At 39.0% G+C, this 19,170-nt stretch overlaps 1 protein-coding gene across 4 annotated transcripts in view; it reads left to right on the plus strand.

Moving 5' to 3' along the window:
* Window positions 1-19,170, plus strand: part of LOC126473954 (protein pigeon) — a 500,491-nt gene that overhangs the window by 322,730 nt on the left and 158,591 nt on the right. For 3 of the 4 annotated variants that reach the window (XM_050101320.1, XM_050101319.1, XM_050101321.1), the window contains exons 9-11: window positions 116-441; window positions 16,295-16,471; window positions 16,607-16,816. In XM_050101320.1, coding sequence (XP_049957277.1) covers window positions 116-441; window positions 16,295-16,471; window positions 16,607-16,816 — 713 coding nt within the window. The remainder of the gene's footprint in view (window positions 1-115; window positions 442-16,294; window positions 16,472-16,606; window positions 16,817-19,170) is intronic. The other variant, XM_050101322.1, reaches the window with a different exon arrangement.

Genomic DNA, 19,170 nt, shown 5'->3' on the forward strand with positions numbered 1-19,170 from the left:
AGAAAGGAAAAGCTACATCTTCTTACATGCACTTAATTTCTTTGTTAGGCTCAGTTTATTCAGTATACTACTTTGTTTAATACAAATTAATTGTGTCCTTTGATTTCCTTCACAGACCACCACATGCTGGTCTTTGCACCAGGGTTATTTGCACATCTTCTGGATATTGGACTTTCACATGAACCGTGCTGCCATGTTTTGGCAGGGCCTGCATTGCCTGGGGTACCTGGGCATGTTGCACAGCTCGTCCCCTTGTTGCCACACTGTGAGAGTGCTATCACACTTGACTTACCCTCACTAGATTTAGTACCACTATCAATGCCACCTTCTCATCTCTTTGAAGCATTTAGGGATGCTGCAGCTGCTGAATCAACTGATGACTGCCTAGCTATTTTGCACTACTTCCTTGTCCATGTTGGGGATTCAGATGCTGTTTCTCAGGTATTGTTCCAGTATTCTACATTTATTAACTTTTCATTGTATGATATTTAAAAAAATGTGCAGAAATCCCATTCACATAGTCTTTCATAGTAGCAGGCATGCCTTTTTGGTATATTTTGACACATATAGGTAAGCAAATTTCGAAAATATAAGGATTCTGTGACACAAATTGGAGTAAACTATAGTGAAATTATTCCCAAGCATGGAACTCGCTATCTTTTGTTGATAATTCAATGAATATCTTTCATGTTTTTATTTTCTAGTATCTATTATTAAAAAGGAACGAAAAGTAAAAATCACGTAGTAGAAAAATATGGTGCACATTTTTGCAATACTAAGGTGATCTTTTCTGTTCGCTACTTGAAATTTATGTGCATAATAACCCCTTTAACAATTATTCTGAACTGCCTTGGTTTTGACAATTTTCTCACTGTATATTATCCCAAGGAAGCTTTTGTGGCTCTCTATATTTTCCCTGGTTTTGAAGATTAGCTTGTCTTATTGATTTTCAAAGTTAACTTCCCTATATATAATTTTTGTTACTTAAAAAAATCGAAAAGTTTACACAAATGTCTATGAAGAACAGGCAAAATTCATTGATGTTCATCTGCACTATTCTTCTTCAATTAATTAACAGGTTCTTCCAAAAATATGTAATGAATTAACATCACAGCACAGTAAAGTTTAACTGTTTGAAATTTATTGTTATAAACGGGCAATGATCAGCTTTTTGTTAATAACGTTTACTGTTAATGTCACACAAATTAGCAACTCACTGACTAATAGTTGGCAGTATGTCAGATCATGTGCTGTTTTTGTATATCACACAAAAAGTGTTCATGACATGCTTATAAATGTGGAAAATAGCAGCCACAACAAGCAGACTAGAAAGGCAGTTACAGCATCCAGAATGCAGTCAATGTTTTTAACGATGTGCTAATTGAATATTTAAATATGTTTTATACCAATTGAAGCTGGCCAATAGCCCAAAAGCCATATTGGTATTAATAAAAATATGTAAAATGTTTTGGTTGCTGAATTTCTTAAAGCAAACTATTAGTGGGTTTGAATTTTGAATAGTGCAATGTTTTAGTAAACTGTGAATTTGGAATATTTTCTCAAAGAAACTGTTTCCACAAAAACTAATTATGTTAGTATAATCTGTGATCTGAAAACTGTACATTGAATGATAAAGTTGAGTGAAATACAGCATGGATAAGAATTTAACAATTTCATGTACTCATGGTATACCTATTATGTTTGTTAAAGAAAACAGAAACAATTTTTGAAAAATATTTAAGGAGTGGAATTGTAGCAAATGGCACTGGCCTTACTATGTTTCAAAAACAATAAGTGTCTGCGATAAAATCTAATGGCAAAGAGGAGGCTGAATGTTATCAACTATTCATGGTAATGATGCAAGAGAGTTTACAGAGAGATGGAAAATTATGAAGAAGTTTGGAGTGCTTGAATATAATCACCCAATGATGAGATGTGCATTGAGTAGACCAATGTAATACAATGCAGCCAGTACTACTTCACAAGTTGATGAGGAGGTAATTGGGAGATGTGAATGGCAATATATTCTTAGTTGATTGGAGTGCTGCATTAGGAAAGAGTTTGAAAAACCAAAAAAATTGAAAATGTGGGATGGGTGGGAGGGGGGGGGGGGGGGGGGGCTCATGTGATGACAAAAAGGCATCTAGAGTACTACTCAGGGTTTTAGGAAGTTCTAATGAACATTTTGTTCCAGAATTGAAAGAGAAGAAGGCATGCTTGGAAAAGACCAGAAATCGTGGAGTGACATCAAACATCAACTATGAAACATACTCTGGTATGCACATGGCTTTAAATCAGAACTTAGTAATGAGGAATAGCTGGCTGCAATTCAAGCAGATAAATAAAATGGAAAATACTATGAGTCAGACTAATGAAATATAGAATTTAATGACATAAAATGTACATTCTCTGAGGCAAATGGTCAAAGCCAATACTAATATTATAACAGTTGTTCAGCATAAAATGAGCAGAATATAATAGAACTGAAATGAATAACACAAACCAGAATACCCTATGTACTTTGATAGCAGAACCACAGAAGCCTTGAATACTTCAAAAAATACTCCGTCTAACAGAAGAAAATAGAAAATATAACCATGAAAAGGGAACACACAATACAGATTGTTTAAAAATGAAATAAACAGGATCTGCAAACAGTCAATAAATTATGTGTACAGGCTGTTGCTTCCATATAGGTTATTGTAATACTCCTTGACTAGATTTCAGTACAACTAGGGATATCTTCTTCAGAAGGAATGAAATCACATATTTAGTCTATGCGTGTCCAAATGTTTATTAGACTACCACATAAGCATTTGAAGAAAATCAGTCAAGAACTCTCGAGTTTTTTGACAACAGTGTTAAACAAAACACTATGCAATCAAAAGTATCCCGACACCTGGCTGAAAATGGCTTACAAGTTCATGGTGCACTCCATTGGTAATGCTGGAATTCAATATGGTGTTGACCCAACCTTTGCTTTGATGACAGCTTCCAGTCTCACAGGCATATGTTCAATCAGGTTCTGGAAGGTTTCTTGGGGAATGGCAGCCCATTCTTCATGGAGTGCTGCAGTGAGGAGAGGTATCGATGTTGGTTGGTGAGGCATGGCACGAAGTCAGCGTTCCAAAGCATCCCAAAGGTGTTCTATAGGATTCAGATCAGGACTCTTTGCAGGCCAGTCCATTACAGGGATGTAATTTTCATGTAACCACTCCACCACAGGCTGTACATTATGAACATTTGCTCGATCATGTTGAAAGATGCAATTGCCATCTCTGAATTGCTCTTCAACAGTGGGAAGCAAGAAGGTGCGTAAAACATCAATATAGGCCTGTGCTGTGATAGTGCCATGCAAAACAACAAGGGGTGCAAGCCCCCTCCATGAAAAACATGACCACACCATAACTCCACCACCTCCAAATTTTACTGTTGGCACTACACACACCGGTAGATGTTGTTCACCAGGCATTCGCCATACCCACACCCTGCTATCAGATTGCCACGTTGTGTACTGTGAGTGATCACTCCACATAACGTTTTTCCATTGTTCAATCATCCAATGTTTATGCTCCTTAAACCAAGCAAGGCATCGTTTGGCATTTACCGATGTGTGACTTATGAGCAGCCGCTCGACCATGAAATCCCCTTTTTCTCACTTCCGAACTAACTGTCATAGTACTTACAGTGGATCCTGAAGCAGTGTGGACTTCCTGTGTGATGGTCTGGATAGATGTCTGCCTATTACACATTATGACCCCTCTTCAACTGTCAGCAGTCTCTGTCAGTCAACAGACAAGGTCAGCCTGTACACTTTTTTGCTGTATGTGTCCCTTCATGTTTCCATTTCACTATCACATTGGAAACAGTGGACCTACAGATGTTTAGCAGTGTACAATCTCATGTACAGACGTATGACATAAGTGACACCCAATCACCTGACCATGTTTGAAGTCTGTGAGTCCCGATAGTGCCCCATTCTGATCTCTCATGATGTCTAATGAGTACTGAGGTTGCTGATATGGAGTACCTGGCAGCAGGTGGCAGCACAATGCACCTAATATAAAAAACTTATGTTTTTGGGGTGTGTCCGGATACTTATGATTACATAGTTTAGCTTCTCTTTAGTAGTAGTATTCTATTGGTGTGATAAGTTCATTTCAGTTTAAAGTGTAGGGCATTTTGTTTTTGCATAGTTCACGGTTTATATGGAACATATGTGTACTGATGAAAAATTGTATCAATGTGTTGCTAGGGACCATGTTGGCTTAACCACTTTAGTTTCTTTTTAAGTGAAAAAACCAGCATCTCCATGCCTGATACCTGTGCAACCGCAGCCACAAGCGGGTTTCTTTACTACAAGATGCCAAGCCAGATAAGGGTTTCTTCATACAGGATCACAAGTCTGTTAAGGGTTTGTTTTCACAGGGTTCCAAGTGTGATGAAACATTTCTTTAAGCATCCAGGCCAAAGTAAGAGATTTCTTTTAGGATCCTATGCTTATGTTTACTTTAAAATACTTGAATTTTTTAGGGGTTTCATTAACTTGCTATTGAATATCAGGAGGAAAACTATACTATATTTTTGACAAAATCCATTATGATAATATCCACATCTACATCTACACTTTGAAAACGATGCCATTTCCTACTGTACCAGATACTAGGGTTTTCTCCCATTCCATTCATGTATGGAGCATGGGAAGAATGGCTATTAAATGCCTCCGTGCATGCTGTAACTAATCTAATTTTGTCCGCACAATCCCTGTGGGAGCTGTACATGCAGTGTTGTAGCATATTTCTTGAGTCATTATTTAAAGTCATTTCTTGAAACTTTTGTATGTAGCTTTCTCAAGATAGTTTGCATCTGTCTTCATGTGTCTGCCAATTCAGCATCCTTGTGACACTCCTCCACAGGTCAGAAAACCTGTGACCATTAATACTGCTGTTCTCTGTATGTGTTCAGTATCCCCTGTTTGCCTCATTTTGTAAGGATCCCTTGAGCTATAGTCTAGGATAGGTCACATGTGTGATTTGTAAAACATCTCATTTGTACATCGATTGTATTTCTGTAGTATTCTACCATTAAATTGAACTGTGCCATCTACTCCAATACATTGAACTCTGCCACCTACTTGGCCTACAACTGAGCCTGTCTGATCAATCCATTTCATATCTCTCCAAAGGGATTTGTACGAGATGGTGGGATCCCAACTTTGATATTGTAGTAATAGGATACAACTTTTTTTTTTCTTTGTGAAGTGTGGAGTTTTACATTTCTGGGCATCTAAAGCAACTTGCCAATCTTAGCACCACTTTGAAGTCTTATCAAGATCTGACTGAATATTTGCAATGTGGGAAAAGACAGATTGCTTCTTACCATAAAGAAGACATGTCAAGTTACAGACAGACACAATTAAAAGACATTTGATTGTGCCTGTCTGCAACTTGACGGTAAGTAGCAATCTGTCTTTTCCTACCCTGCTGATATTCCTACCTGGAGTTTCCATTATTTGACTGAATATCTGAATATTTATGCAGCTTCTTTTAGACAGTATTTCATTTTAGATAATTGCATCATCTTCAAAAAAAGTCTGAAAGTCTGAGGTTGGTGTTAATATCATCTGCAAGAGCATTAATATACAACATGAGCAGCAAGGGTCCCAACACACTTTCCTCGGACATACCCAAAGTTACTTCTACATCTGTCAATGACTATCCATCCAAGAAAAATTGCTGCATTCTCCATACCAAGAATTCCTCAGCCTAGTCACAAATTTTGCTGATACCCCACATGACTGTACTTTTGCTAATAAGTATAGTCATTGCACTGAGTAAAATACTTTTCAGAAATAGAGACTCACTGCATTCACCTGACTGGCTTGTTCGATCGTTTTCAGGATGTCGTGTGAGAAAAGTGCAGTTTGAGTCTCACTTTATAGATTTTTTTATCGTGGATCACTTCTGCTACCCTTCTTGTAGAAGGGTGTGATCTGTACTTTCTTCCAACTACTGGACACAGTATTTGGTTCAATTGATGTATGACAGATAATAGTTAACAGAGAAGCTAACTCAGCTGCAAATTCAGAATAGAATGTGGTAGAGATTCCATCACACCCTGGAATGTTTAAATAGGTGAAATTGAAGCTTTATCAATGTTCGTGCGGAACATGTGCAAATGTTAACACAAAATTTCATCAAAATCCATGGTCAAGAGACTTTTTTTTCTAAAAGAAGACCACTTGACATGCAGTGACCCGTATAGTACATTGTTTTGGATGTATAATGAAATATTAATAATGTAGCAAGCCAACAGGTATCTGCCTGACAGAAATTAGGTGTGAATAAGTTTGATTATACCGCTTTAGTGCTATGGCTAAAATAATGTCTTTCCATCTTCGTGATCTCTTGGACATGCCTTGCCATGTTATTCAGTTTTGATTCTGTCTTATGCATATGTTAACACAGGGCTCATTCAAAGAACTGTGGAAGTGTTCATTTAACCCTCACTGAACTGAGGATCCAGAATTTTGGTGGGTCGCAAAACACATGTCTGAAAAATTTAGTGTTTGGTGCTTGCACTGTAAAATTAACTACTCGCTCAGCATTATGGACAAGCAGCCATCATCAAGACATCCGTGCTAATTTTTGCAAACAGCGACGGCCTCAATGCTACTGCATCAGACTAGATCCTGCAGTGCTGCCTACCACTACTGAATGTAGCCAACTGATCATAACTTCCAACAATTGTGACAGTGTCCTTGCGTCAGTAAGTGCACTCAGAAATAAAACTATCAGTTTCAGTGAAGAAAAGTGGTACTTCTAAGTAGTCTCCAGGTATTTTTAGTGAGCTATGGTGCAGGGAAGGAGTCCCTCGTGTTGTCTTGTACAGGAACTTCTGGATGATAGCCAATAATGCTGGATAACATGCAGAAGGGTGCTGTGACAAAGAAAGAGATCTGTTTGCATCTGTTGGGTGCAGTGAGGCATCACTCTCCTAGGGACATTGGTAACTTTGTTAATCTTTTACCAGATATGTTCCCAGACACTGCGATTACCTCCAAACTGTAACTTCAGAAGTCAAAAGTAAATTATGACGTTATGTTCAGACTGAGGCCATTTGTCACTCAAAAACTACAGGATACTCGTGATGCATGTGTCCTGGGCACACTTGGGTTTGATGAGAGTTTGAATAAAGTAGCCATAAGGAGCAGATTGACCTGTTTGTACATTTCTGGGATAGTGCATTGGGGCAGATTTTGAGCAGGCACTTCACTTTATTGTTTTTGGGAAGAAGTGTTATAAAAACTTTAATTGAATGATTTGAGGTAATTGCATCCCACTCTAAGGTAAATCTGAAGCAGAAAGGTGTCCATGGATGACCAACTGTTAATAAGGCATTTCTGAGAGAACTGAAATAGCTGTAGGACTTTGGGACATGTGGCTTAGATAAAGTGGTTTCTGATAGCTTTGCATAATCTATTTAAAAATGTTCCCTCTTGCTGATTTCACCGACATTGCAGACATCTCTGTTTTCCCAAAGAGGTTTACTGCCATTTAGTCAGTGGAAAATAAAATGATGGCTGTCAAGGCTCAGTAAACATTAATGGCTGTTGAAAAGTATTTGAAGGAAGTAGAAAGGATAAAGAAGGAGAGGAGGAGGTGAAACGAAACCATGTTTAGACCTAGAACTGGTAATTAATGCTGACTTTGTGAAGAATATATCTAAAAACAAAGATGATGAGACTTACCAAACAAAAGTGCTGGCAGGTCGATAGACACACAAACAAACACAAACATACACACAAAATTCTAGCTTTCGCAACCAACGGTTGCTTCGTCAGGAAAGAGGGGGGGAGAGGGAAAGACGAAAGGATGTGGGTTTTAAGGGAGAGGGTAAGGAGTCATTCCAATCCCGGGAGTGGAAAGACTTACCTTATGGGGAAAAAAGGATGGGTATACACTCGCGCGCGCGCGCACACACACACACACACACACACACACACACACACACACACACACACACACACACACACACACATATCCATCCACACATACACAGACACTAGCAGACATTTGTAAAGGCAAAGAGTTTGGGCAGAGATGTCAGTCGAGGCGGAAGTAAAGAGGCAAAGATGTTGTTGAAAGACAGGTGAGGTGTGAGCGGTGGCAACTTGAAATTAGCGGAGGTTGAGGCCTGGTGGATAACGGGAAGAGAGGATATACTGAAGGGCAAGTTCCCATCTCCGGAGTTCTGACAGGTTGGTGTTAGTGGGAAGTATCCAGATAACCCGGACGGTGTAACACTGTGCCAAGATGTGCTGGCCGTGCACCAAGGCATGTTTAGCCACAGGGTGATCCTCATTACTAACAAACACTGTCTGCCTGTGTCCATTCATGTGAATGGACAGTTTGTTGCTGGTCATTCCCACATAGAAAGCTTCACAGTGTAGGCAGGTTAGTTGGTAAATCACGTGGGTGCCTTCACACGTGGCTCTGCCTTTGATCGTGTACACCTTCCGGGTTACAGGACTGGAGTAGGTGGTGGTGGGAGGGTGCATGGGACAGGTTTTACACCGGGGGCAGTTACAAGGGTAGGAGCCAGAGGGTAGGGAAGGTGGTTTGGGGATTTCATAGGGATGAACTAAGAGGTTACGAAGGTTAGGTGGACGGCGGAAAGACACTCTTGGTGGAGTGGGGAGGATTTCATGAAGGATGGATCTCATTTCAGGGCAGGATTTGAGGAAGTCGTATCCCTGCTGGAGAGCCACATTCAGAGTCTGATCCAGTCCCGGAAAGTATCCTGTCACAAGTGGGGCACTTTTGTGGTTTGGGAGGTTCTGGGTTTGAGGGGATGAGGAAGTGGCTCTGGTTATTTGCTTCTGTACCAGGTCGGGAGGGTAGTTGCGGGATGCGAAAGCTGTTTTCAGGTTGTTGGTGTAATGGTTCAGGGATTCCGGACTGGAGCAGATTCGTTTGCCACGAAGACCTCGGCTGTAGGGAAGGGACCGTTTGATGTGGAATGGGTGGCAGCTGTCATAATGGAGGTACTGTTGCTTGTTGGTGGGTTTGATGTGGACGGACGTGTGAAGCTGGCCATTGGACAGATGGAGGTCAACGTCAAGGAAAGTGGCATGGGATTTGGAGTAGGACCAGGTGAATCTGATGGAACCAAAGGAGTTGAGGTTGGAGAGGAAATTCTGGAGTTGTTCTTCACTGTGAGTCCAGATCATGAAGATGTCATCAATAAATCTGTACCAAACTTTGGGTTGGCAGGCCTGGGTGACCAAGAAGGCTTCCTTTAAGCAACCCATGAATAGGTTGGCGTATGAGGGGGCCATCCTGGTACCCATGGCTGTTCCCTTTAATTGTTGGTATGTCTGGCCTTCAAAAGTGAAGAAGTTGTGGGTCAGGATGAAGCTGGCTAAGGTAATGATTAAAGAGGTTTTAGGTAGGGTGGCAGGTGATCGGTGTGAAAGGAAGTGCTCCATCGCAGCAAGGCCCTGGATGTGCAGAATATTTGTGTATAAAGAAGTGGCATCAATGGTTACAAGGATGGTTTCCAGGGGTAACAGACTGGGTAAGGATTCCAGGCGTTCGAGAAAGTGGTTGGTGTCTTTGATGAAGGATGGGAGACTGCATGTAATGGGTTGAAGGTGTTGATCTACGTAGGCAGAAATACAGAAATACATTCTGTGGGGGCTTGGTAACCAGCTACAATGGGACGGCCGGGATGATTGGGTTTGTGAATTTTAGGAAGAAGATAGAAGGTAGGGGTGCGGGGTGTCGGTGGGGTCAGGAGGTTGATGCAGTCAGGTGAAAGGTTTTGTAGGGGGCCTAAGGTTCTGAGGATTCCTTGAAGCTCCGCCTGGACATCAGGAATGGGATTACATTGGCAAACTTTGTATGTGGTGTTGTCTGAAAGCTGACGCAGTCCCTCAGCCACATACTTCCGACGATCAAGTACCACGGTCCAAGGGTTCCACGACCGTGTATGTTTGTGCTTGTTTGTGTGTCTATTGACCTGCCAGCGCTTTTGTTTGGTAAGTCTCATCATCTTTGTTTTTAGATATATTTTTCCCACGTGGAACTTTTCCATCTATTATATTCATATCATTGACTTTGTGAAGAGGAATTTAAGTGTAGCATTGATGCATCTCACTACCTTAGACTGATATTGTTTTCATGAGGCTGATGCTATTGCTCATGTGTTCCAAAAGTGATCAGGTCAGTAAAGGAATTTCTCAAAGAATTTGATTGAGATCGTGATTGCATTGATCAGTTCTGAATTATGGTGATTGGGGATGAGAGGGGACATGAAAATTTGAAGACATTTATAAGGCTTATTTGCATTCTCTTCTATGTCAATGCCAGCCTTGAAGAAGTAGTTCTGTCAGTAAATAATACCTGTCAGTGATTTCACTTAATGTTTATTAAAGAATCCTTACTTTGTTTTTAATTTGTATTTTATTTATTTGTTGTCCATATAACAAACAGTTTTCAGACATTGCCACAGCTAAGTTCACACATATGTTGAGATACATTGTTGTACTAATTGTACTTCTTTTATCAATGAAAGGTAAATGGATAAATTGATACAAAAAGTGAAAATGTGAAGCTACCTGTTTTTGTTACACAAACAACCTTATGGCTATGCACAGTATCACTTTCACAAGGAGACATTACAGTTTGAAATCTTCTATTGAAAAACAGCAATTCTCTCTTTATAAATGCTTCAGTTTATTCTGTAAGGTGTTTAAATTGACTGTCTTAAGATCAGATGGTAATCTGTTATAAAAAATTGTTCCTATTGTATGTGGACTGCAGTGTGTAGCTTTTATATTAGCCATAAACCTGTGGAAGTTTTCCCTCTTCTGTGTCTTGGAACAGTACATTGCTGTTCATTACATTATGTTCTGATTTAGTTTAACAAACTTGATTCCCTGCGGGATGGACATAGAGCAGATGATGAGTGTTTTATATTTTCTGAAAATTTGTGCAAAAGTTTCTCTCTTTTTTTACCTTAGCTACCACTCTTATTGTCTTTGTTTCAGTCAAAAAAGCCTGTCTGTATAGACTGCTGGTGCCCCACCACCAATTTCACTACCATGCTAAAGATACAGATGTCTCAGTTCGATACACGTTTGCATGAAGGAATCATGGTCCAGGAAGACTAAGACCATTTTCAGTAAATGCACATTTGTACTGACTTCCTTACAAATATGACCTATATCCTCTTTGCATGACAGGTGTTCAACCACAATAATACCAAAAAAAATTTGTTTATTTGTATATAGAAGAGCTAGTGGAGGTGTAAATGGAGTAACATTTATGTTTATATTGTAGCTTAGCAGGAAATGTGTTGTCACTATTATCTTTTTATTTACCAGTAGCTTATTTGCAATAAAGTAAATTGACAGGATATGTAATTAATTGATTTAAATACTGATGACAGCAGTTCCAAACAAGTCCTTTACTATTCCTTCCATAATTGTTTTGTTTTTCTTTGTAAGTGTCTACGTTTCACTTATACATTTTAGAATAGGAGTAGCCATTACTTTCCAAAATTTTAACTTTATATCCTGTCCTGCCTTGCCACCCATTGTTCTGTGTATTGTGCTACATACCATTTGAAGCTTATTTACTTTATTAGTGACATCATTGCCATGTTCACTACTAATACTGAAGCCTAACAAATGATAAGTGACACCTGTTCTATTGACTGTTTATACAGTACTATTTTGGAGTGAACTGGAAATTTCCCTTTGAAGGCCTTAACTTCAGTTTTTTTACTGAAATTCTGAGCTGGCAGATCTTCATATTTAATTTAGGTGACATATTGCAAACTTTCAGCCTGTTTTGTCTTTACTGAAGCTCTCTGTTCCTCAGTCCTCATATATATCTATTTCCTATTGGTTTAAAATTGTTTTGCTTACTTTTCTGTCTTATGAATAATTATTTGCTCAATACTAAGAAGCAGAATATTTATGTTTGTGTGTCCTATGTTAATCTCACACCTTGTTTAACTCCGGTTTCCAGTATCTAAAACTGTTGTCTAATCATGGTTTTCCAAACTGTGTTCCTTAGAATACTGGTGTTCCATCGGAAGTGCTCCATGAAAATTATTAATAACTTGGCTTTTTTGCATTTCAACTATACTGATTATTTTTTAAAAGTTTTATTATGATTTCTGCGTTATTAGTTAGAATTTAAAATTGAAATAATCGTTGAACAAAACAAGTTTTCTCATTAAATAAACTTTATTAACAGGATTTTCTTTGTTTGAAAAACTTTATTAACCGTCAAAATAAACAAGGTGTTCCATCAGAGTACCTGGATTCTTGAAGTGTTCTATCAGAGGAAATGTTTGGGAAGCCCAGGTCCTAGTATATATAGAATACATTAAGTCAAAGGCTACACCCCTGTCTCACTTCTCTGTTGATCTTAATTGGTCCTGTTTTCTCTTTCTCTGAATTTGTTTATAATTTCTGTTCGCAGATGTGAACCCTTTATTATCTGTGTTAAATACCTTGGTAATCCTAGTTTCTTCAATGATGTTCCAAGGCTGCTTCTGTTCACATTGTTGAAAGCTTTTTCATTATCTATGATATGATCTGAGTATTGAGGTTGTGTTCTTGTCTTTTTCAGTTAAATGTCATGCAATAGTAAATTCTCACTACAAAATCAACCCTTTCTAAAGTAATTTTGTTCCTCCATTAGGAGGTCATCAAAAACATTTCTCACCCTATTTTTAGTACTTCTTGTGTAGAGTTTGTAAGAAATATGTACAGTGAAAATGAAATGTCGTGTGGCTAGGGCCTCCCGTCGGGTAGACCGTTCGCCTGGTGCAGGTCTTTCGATTTGACGCCACTTCGGCGACATGCGCGTCGATGGGGATGAAATGATGACGATTAGGACAACACAACACCCAGTCCCTGAGCAGAGAAAATCTCTGACCCAGCTGGGAATCGAACCCGGGCCATTTGGATTGACAGTCTGTCACACTGACCACTCAGCTACCGGGAGTGGAATATGTACAGTAATAGGCTTATACCTCTGTAGCTCTCACAGGCATTTCTTCCTCCCTTTTTGTAAAGTGATATCACCTCCACTGTCTTCCATGATTCAAGTACCATTCTTGTCTTGGAGCATTCATTTGAGATGTATAAGAGCCTCAATTGTAACTAAAATCATCCTTTCCTTTTATGACTTCCAGTTCTGTCATGTTTATATTGATAAGATGAAATGTGCTTGCTATTGAGAGTTTACATGTTACAGAGGGATGAAACAAATTTTTGCTGTATGTCAATTATAATATTCATGGCCTTGTGTGATAAATTCTGTCTTCCTTGTCTGTGTTCTCAATTACACATCCTACAGTTCTTGTCTTTGCATCTTTTTATCTTTTGTAAATCTCTTGATTATACTAAGATTAATTATTTATCATTTTCTTTTAACCCTTCTGTTCAGCAGATACGACATGGCTGACCTCTTCAGTCCATATTGTTAGAGATTTTTGTCTGTGATGCCTTATTTTTATCCCATAAGGTTCATAAACAGTGTCCTTTAGATACATTGATGACTAAATTGGGAATTTTACCTTCTAAGTGGTATTTAAATTCTAGTTCTCCCACCAAGTAAACATTGTTCTTGTTTCCATTCGCAAATCAGTTTTCTTCACTATGTTTTTGTAATTTAGTTACATGTAAATAGTGTTCCTAAGCAGATGCACAGCTTCTAAATGTCTGGTGTCTCTGATATGAGCCCATAACCTTTCCTTTTCATGATGTAATGTGTACTGATGCTGAACCTCATACTAATGATGCCATGCTCCCTGAAAAAGATGTTGGTAATTTTATAGTAGTTGTAGGTAGCAAATTCTCAAAGTATTTCTCAATTGCTAATAACCATATTTTTCCAACAATTCCTACTCAACTGTTTGGGAGTAGATTGAGTGCAAGAGTTAAATATTATGTACAACTGCTTGCAGAAAATGTAGCAAAGACTCCCATTAATTTAGAAGAAGCCACTATCAGCTTTCTGCCAAGTATATATGATAAATTCATTCAAATGGTTGTGGTCTATTTATTGTGAATAATCAGTGTGTTTACAACCCATTTTCAGTTGTCTGTGTTCTTGAAGTGTAAGGCTGTCCAGGCTATGAGTGTGTTTTTGGCACTATGAGTAACTAGACCTTTAGTGTTTATGAGCTGCTTACTCCCGCACAGCCCTATTTCTGGTGATTTTATGTCAGTGATTCCCCTTAGTTTAAAAGGTCTAGTTGATTTAAGCTAACAACATCTAAACTCTGAAAGGAGTGCATTGCCTAGGTACCACACATCTGCTGCCTTTGGGAAATTGATAATAGGATTTTTTGGAATAGCTGCTAAGAAAGCACAATAGCATTTATTAATGCTGACAAAAGTTGGGACATTAGAGATTATGCTAGCTAGCATTTGGTCTCCGACAACAACTACTACTACTACAACAACAGCAACAATGAAAATAATAATAATAATAATAATAATAAAATATATTGGAGTAGGAGATTAATGATTGTATGGAACAGTACTAACTGTAAATTAAAGCATGAGAAAATTAACATCTGCAAGAAAATAAAGAAACCAAGAGGAAGAAATTTCAACACATTAAGGACAAGTTCATGGTGTATGGTGAACTGCTATGCTAGTTCTGATCCCCAAAATTATGAGTCATTGTTATTGGGGGGGGGGGGGGGGGCAATTTTGAAACAAAACCCTTATTCATGAATTTTTAACAACATTACTATGAAAAGGATAGATTGCTACTCGCCTTATAGAGAGGAGAGCTCGAGTCACAGACAGACACAATGAATATTCTGCTATACACTTACGCTTTGAGCCAAAAGGCCTTCTTCTAAAATAGAGAATGCACTCACATGTACATAAGCACAATTCACGCTCGACCACTGTCTCCTCCCACTGTGGCCAGACTGCAGACTGCAACTATGCATGATCAGAGCAGCAATCTGACATGGATGGTGGGGCTAAGGAGGAGGTCTGGGGTGGGGAGGGTGATGGATAGCAGGGAGATGTAGGGTGTAGTGCTGATTGTGTGTGCATACAGGGACATGGTGGGAACAAGGAGGGCTGCTAGGTGCAGTCGTAAGGTTGGGGGGAATGGGATTGGGATAGGAGAGAACTAGAGAAGAGGGAGAAAACTAGTAGGTTCTTTGGCAGAACTGAAGCACATAATGTTTGGCAGCAAATTGAGCAGCTGGGTAGTCCAATTGTATGTCGGCACAGTTTGTTGGCACAAATTGTTGGTGGCCATTCATGCAGACAGGCAGCTCATTGGTTGTCGTGCGTTTAGAAAGCAGCACAATGGTGGCAGCTTAGTTTGTAGTTCACATTGCTGCTTTCACAGCAAAGGCAGGGTTACCGGTGAAAGCAGCCATGTGATCTACAAACTAAGCTGCAACCACTGTGCTGCTTTCTACATGGGCATGACAACAAACAAGGTGTCTGTTATCATAAATGGCCACCGACAAGCTATGCCCAAGACGCAGGTGGACCACCCAGTTGCTGAAAATGCTGCCCAACTTAGTGTGCTTTACTTCAGTGACTGTTTCACAGCCAGCACCATATAGATTTCACAACCTTCTATTCCACCAACACTCCCACTAGGTTTTTTCCATTTTCTACTTATCTCTTTTTCCAGTCATCCCCCAACCACACTGCACATAGCAGCCTACCCTTTTCCCACAATGCCCCAGTATCGTCCCACAAGCAGCACTACACTTTCCCCCTCCCCCACCCTTCTCCCTTCTATCCCTCCCCTTCCCCACAGCATGCCTCCACCATACCCCCACCACTCAAGCCAGATTGCTGATACCCTTAGTGCATTGGCAATTCCCAATGCAGCCACAGCAGTCAGAGACAATGGTCGTGTGTGTGAGTTGTGCTACTGTGACTGTGTGTGTGTGTGTGTGTGTGTGTGTGTGTGTGTGTGTGTGTGTTCTGCTTCACACTTAGCAACATGATATTGGGTGTTTCTGGTTTGTGCACATCTTCATTCAGATGTGATAGTAAATCATTTCTCCAAAATTTGTCTTGCATCTCTTTTGTCTTGTATTTATATGATAATTAACTATCATTTAATAATTAAAAATTCTTATCTGTAATGGTGTAATAAACCTTCACATCACTGCAGATTCTATTACTTTGCATGGTTTTATATTTTTTATTTGACTTAATTTGCTTATAACTGCATGATTTGGAAGTTGGGCCTCTCATCAGTCTTTGCTCTTCTTGCAGTTGCTTAAAACTTTTCTTGAGAAGCCACTGAGATTGAATGTATCACAAATTCTACAGGAAATGCTAGTTGGTGGTGCTTATGCTTCCTCCTACAGAACAATAACTTCCGATGCACTGCCTTTGTTAGGATTATTGCCACTAACTACCATTTCACGAATCACTAATATTGAAGTAAAAGTAAGTACTGTCATTTATACAGAGATTATAGTCATAAAAGTAATATACATTATACAGAGCAGTAATTTGTTTTGGGAAAAATTTATCAGCTGGAAAATGTAATATCCATTTGAAATATATCACTTTGTATTTCAGATCAACCGTCTCACAATGTCCATATCACAAGAAACGCTGTGGAATACTGCTATGATGCTGCTGTCACCCCAGCAGAGACTTGTTCCATATCGTGTTGATTTGTGGACCAAGTTGTGGGATCATTTAGCAAAGAGAAATGAAAAAGATAAAAGACGTTTTAGCTCCAGTCAGGTGGCAGAAAAGCTTATGGTGTCACTAGTTTGCTATCAGGTAAAGAGATCTTGCTTTTCACCTGTAACAGATCCATTATTTTCTAATCTGGTTGAATGCGACCCTAGAGTTCTAGACTATACTTGCAATAAATTGCAACACTCTGAGAGAGAATATCTCTCTAAATCTCTCATTTCAATGGTCATTCAAGTTATTTCAGCTCTGCCTATAGACACAAAAAACTACTTTTTTCTGAAATAGAGAAGAGTATAGAAACAGAAAATGGCAACTGGGTAATAGTGACTCCTAACTGCACAGGGTATTGCAGTAGCAAAAGTTGAAAATGTCTGGTGAACCAAGAGTTGAACCTGGATGCTCTACTTCTCTTGGACAATTGCCTTAACCGTCTCGGCCACCAGTACATACCTTCCATCGGACTCAAATTCTCAACTTGTCGCATACTACATTGCAGCATCCCTCGTCCTCTACACCTCCTACACACAAATTCTTGATTCCCTTAGGTGTCTGAACAATATGTGTGCCTCCACACTGAAACTTATGTCATACAACCACTGTGCTTGTTTATATTTGTGTAACTGAGTATTGTCAGTTCTTTCGAACTTTCAAAGGTGGTTAAGGCAACCATTCTAGAGATATGGAGCATTCAGGATTGAGTCCCAGTCTGACACCAATTTTCAACTTCCGCTATTGCAACACCACATTTCCCTGTGCATCTGGAATTCATGATTACCCAACTACCCCTCTCCCTTTCTTCCCCCTTCCTCCATTTTAGAAAATGAAGTACAGGCTGCATAATCCTGAGTGTTGTCCGTTCTGTTGGACATGCACGACAAAACAGACAACACTCATTTACATAAATAGAAAAACTATACCTAACTTTAAGAACTGTTAGTCCCTCAGTTAGGGAAAAAAGTAGTTGGAAAGGAAAAAATGTCTCTGTCCTCCACTACTAGATATCTCTGTAGCAAGTTCAATAATTTGCCCATGCCATGTACCTACATTCATGAAACTGCCACTTCATTTATGAAAATTTGCATATTTACACAAAAATAAAGATGTCCACCATCATCAAACACATAATTCAATGATGTATTCACTCAAGAAACTGTAAAACTTGATCTGTAAGTATGTAAATGCCTATATGTAAGCATTTTGTTATTTTTGTTCTTAAACTGTAATACTGGTACATGTCCAGTATCCATGTAAAAGTGATCCAGGGATGAAACTACTACTTCTGCTGCTGCTGCTGCTGCTGCTGCTGCTGCTGCTCCTCCTCCTCTTCCTCCTCCTCCTCCTCCTCCTCCTCCTAAAACTACTACTACTATCATCTGATCCTTCAGCTCATTTTTGTCAAGGCTGCTGTGGACTAAATGAATGACGCTTTATATCATACATCTTTGACTACAATAATCATATATGTATTCAGAATACAGGTTGTGGCAAAATCATTGTGGAACATATGGATTGATAGGCTAGGATGTTAACCCCTAGACCATGGTGTTTTAGTTTTATAGAACCAGAAAATGTTCTCAGATTTATTTAACTTTTTGTGTCATCTAGAACTGTGTCAAAAATTAACTTACATAAAAATTTAATAGCTTTAACCAGGACAGAGGTTATATTTCTGTTTTCCTTTTTTGATTTCACCTAGCACTAACATTTCTAGATAAGTTATGAACTTGTATCATTCTTCACAATGTTCCAAAGTAGTGTAATGGAAACCATTATAATATCTCAAAATTAATGTGCAGTTAAACTTGTCATTCCAGTTTATAATTAGTTTCATCCTTTCTCCTTGTCTTTCATTGGCTGTTGCTCTTTTTGCCACAAGGTATAAAATGTCTACTTTCATTGATCTGCTAACAATAATCATCATTAGATCTGCTAATTTTGTTATTTGTTATTTGCTTCTCCTGTTATCACAAGACATATAATTTCTCATTGCATTGATCTGCTACTGCTAGTCATAATGAGATACGAATCTTCATTGTAGATTCAAAACTCACATAATCACATGTCACTCCTTTGACACAGGCAAAAGAGTGTTCAGAAAAGTTCGTTGTAAATGTCATACATAGACTGCCAAAACTGCATTATGACTAGTTCTTTGTTGGAAAAACAGTTATGACTTTAACAGAAACTGTTTATGATCAGCACTGTTTCAAATTATGAAGATGAATGAAATAAAAAAATGCAAAAGAATGGGAAAATGTTATTTGCATCTTCAGCAGAAACTACTCCACATTATTTGGCTTCTCTATTTTGTCACTTGCCCACTGGCAGGAAAACTTTCACATCCCTCATACCGAGCGAGGTGGCGCAGTGGTTAGCACACTGGACTCGCATTCGGGAGGACGACGGTTCAATCCCACGTCCGGCCATCCTGATTTAGG

Source organism: Schistocerca serialis, chromosome 4 (genome assembly GCF_023864345.2).
Source record: "Schistocerca serialis cubense isolate TAMUIC-IGC-003099 chromosome 4, iqSchSeri2.2, whole genome shotgun sequence".
Taxonomy (NCBI): domain Eukaryota; kingdom Metazoa; phylum Arthropoda; class Insecta; order Orthoptera; family Acrididae; genus Schistocerca; species Schistocerca serialis.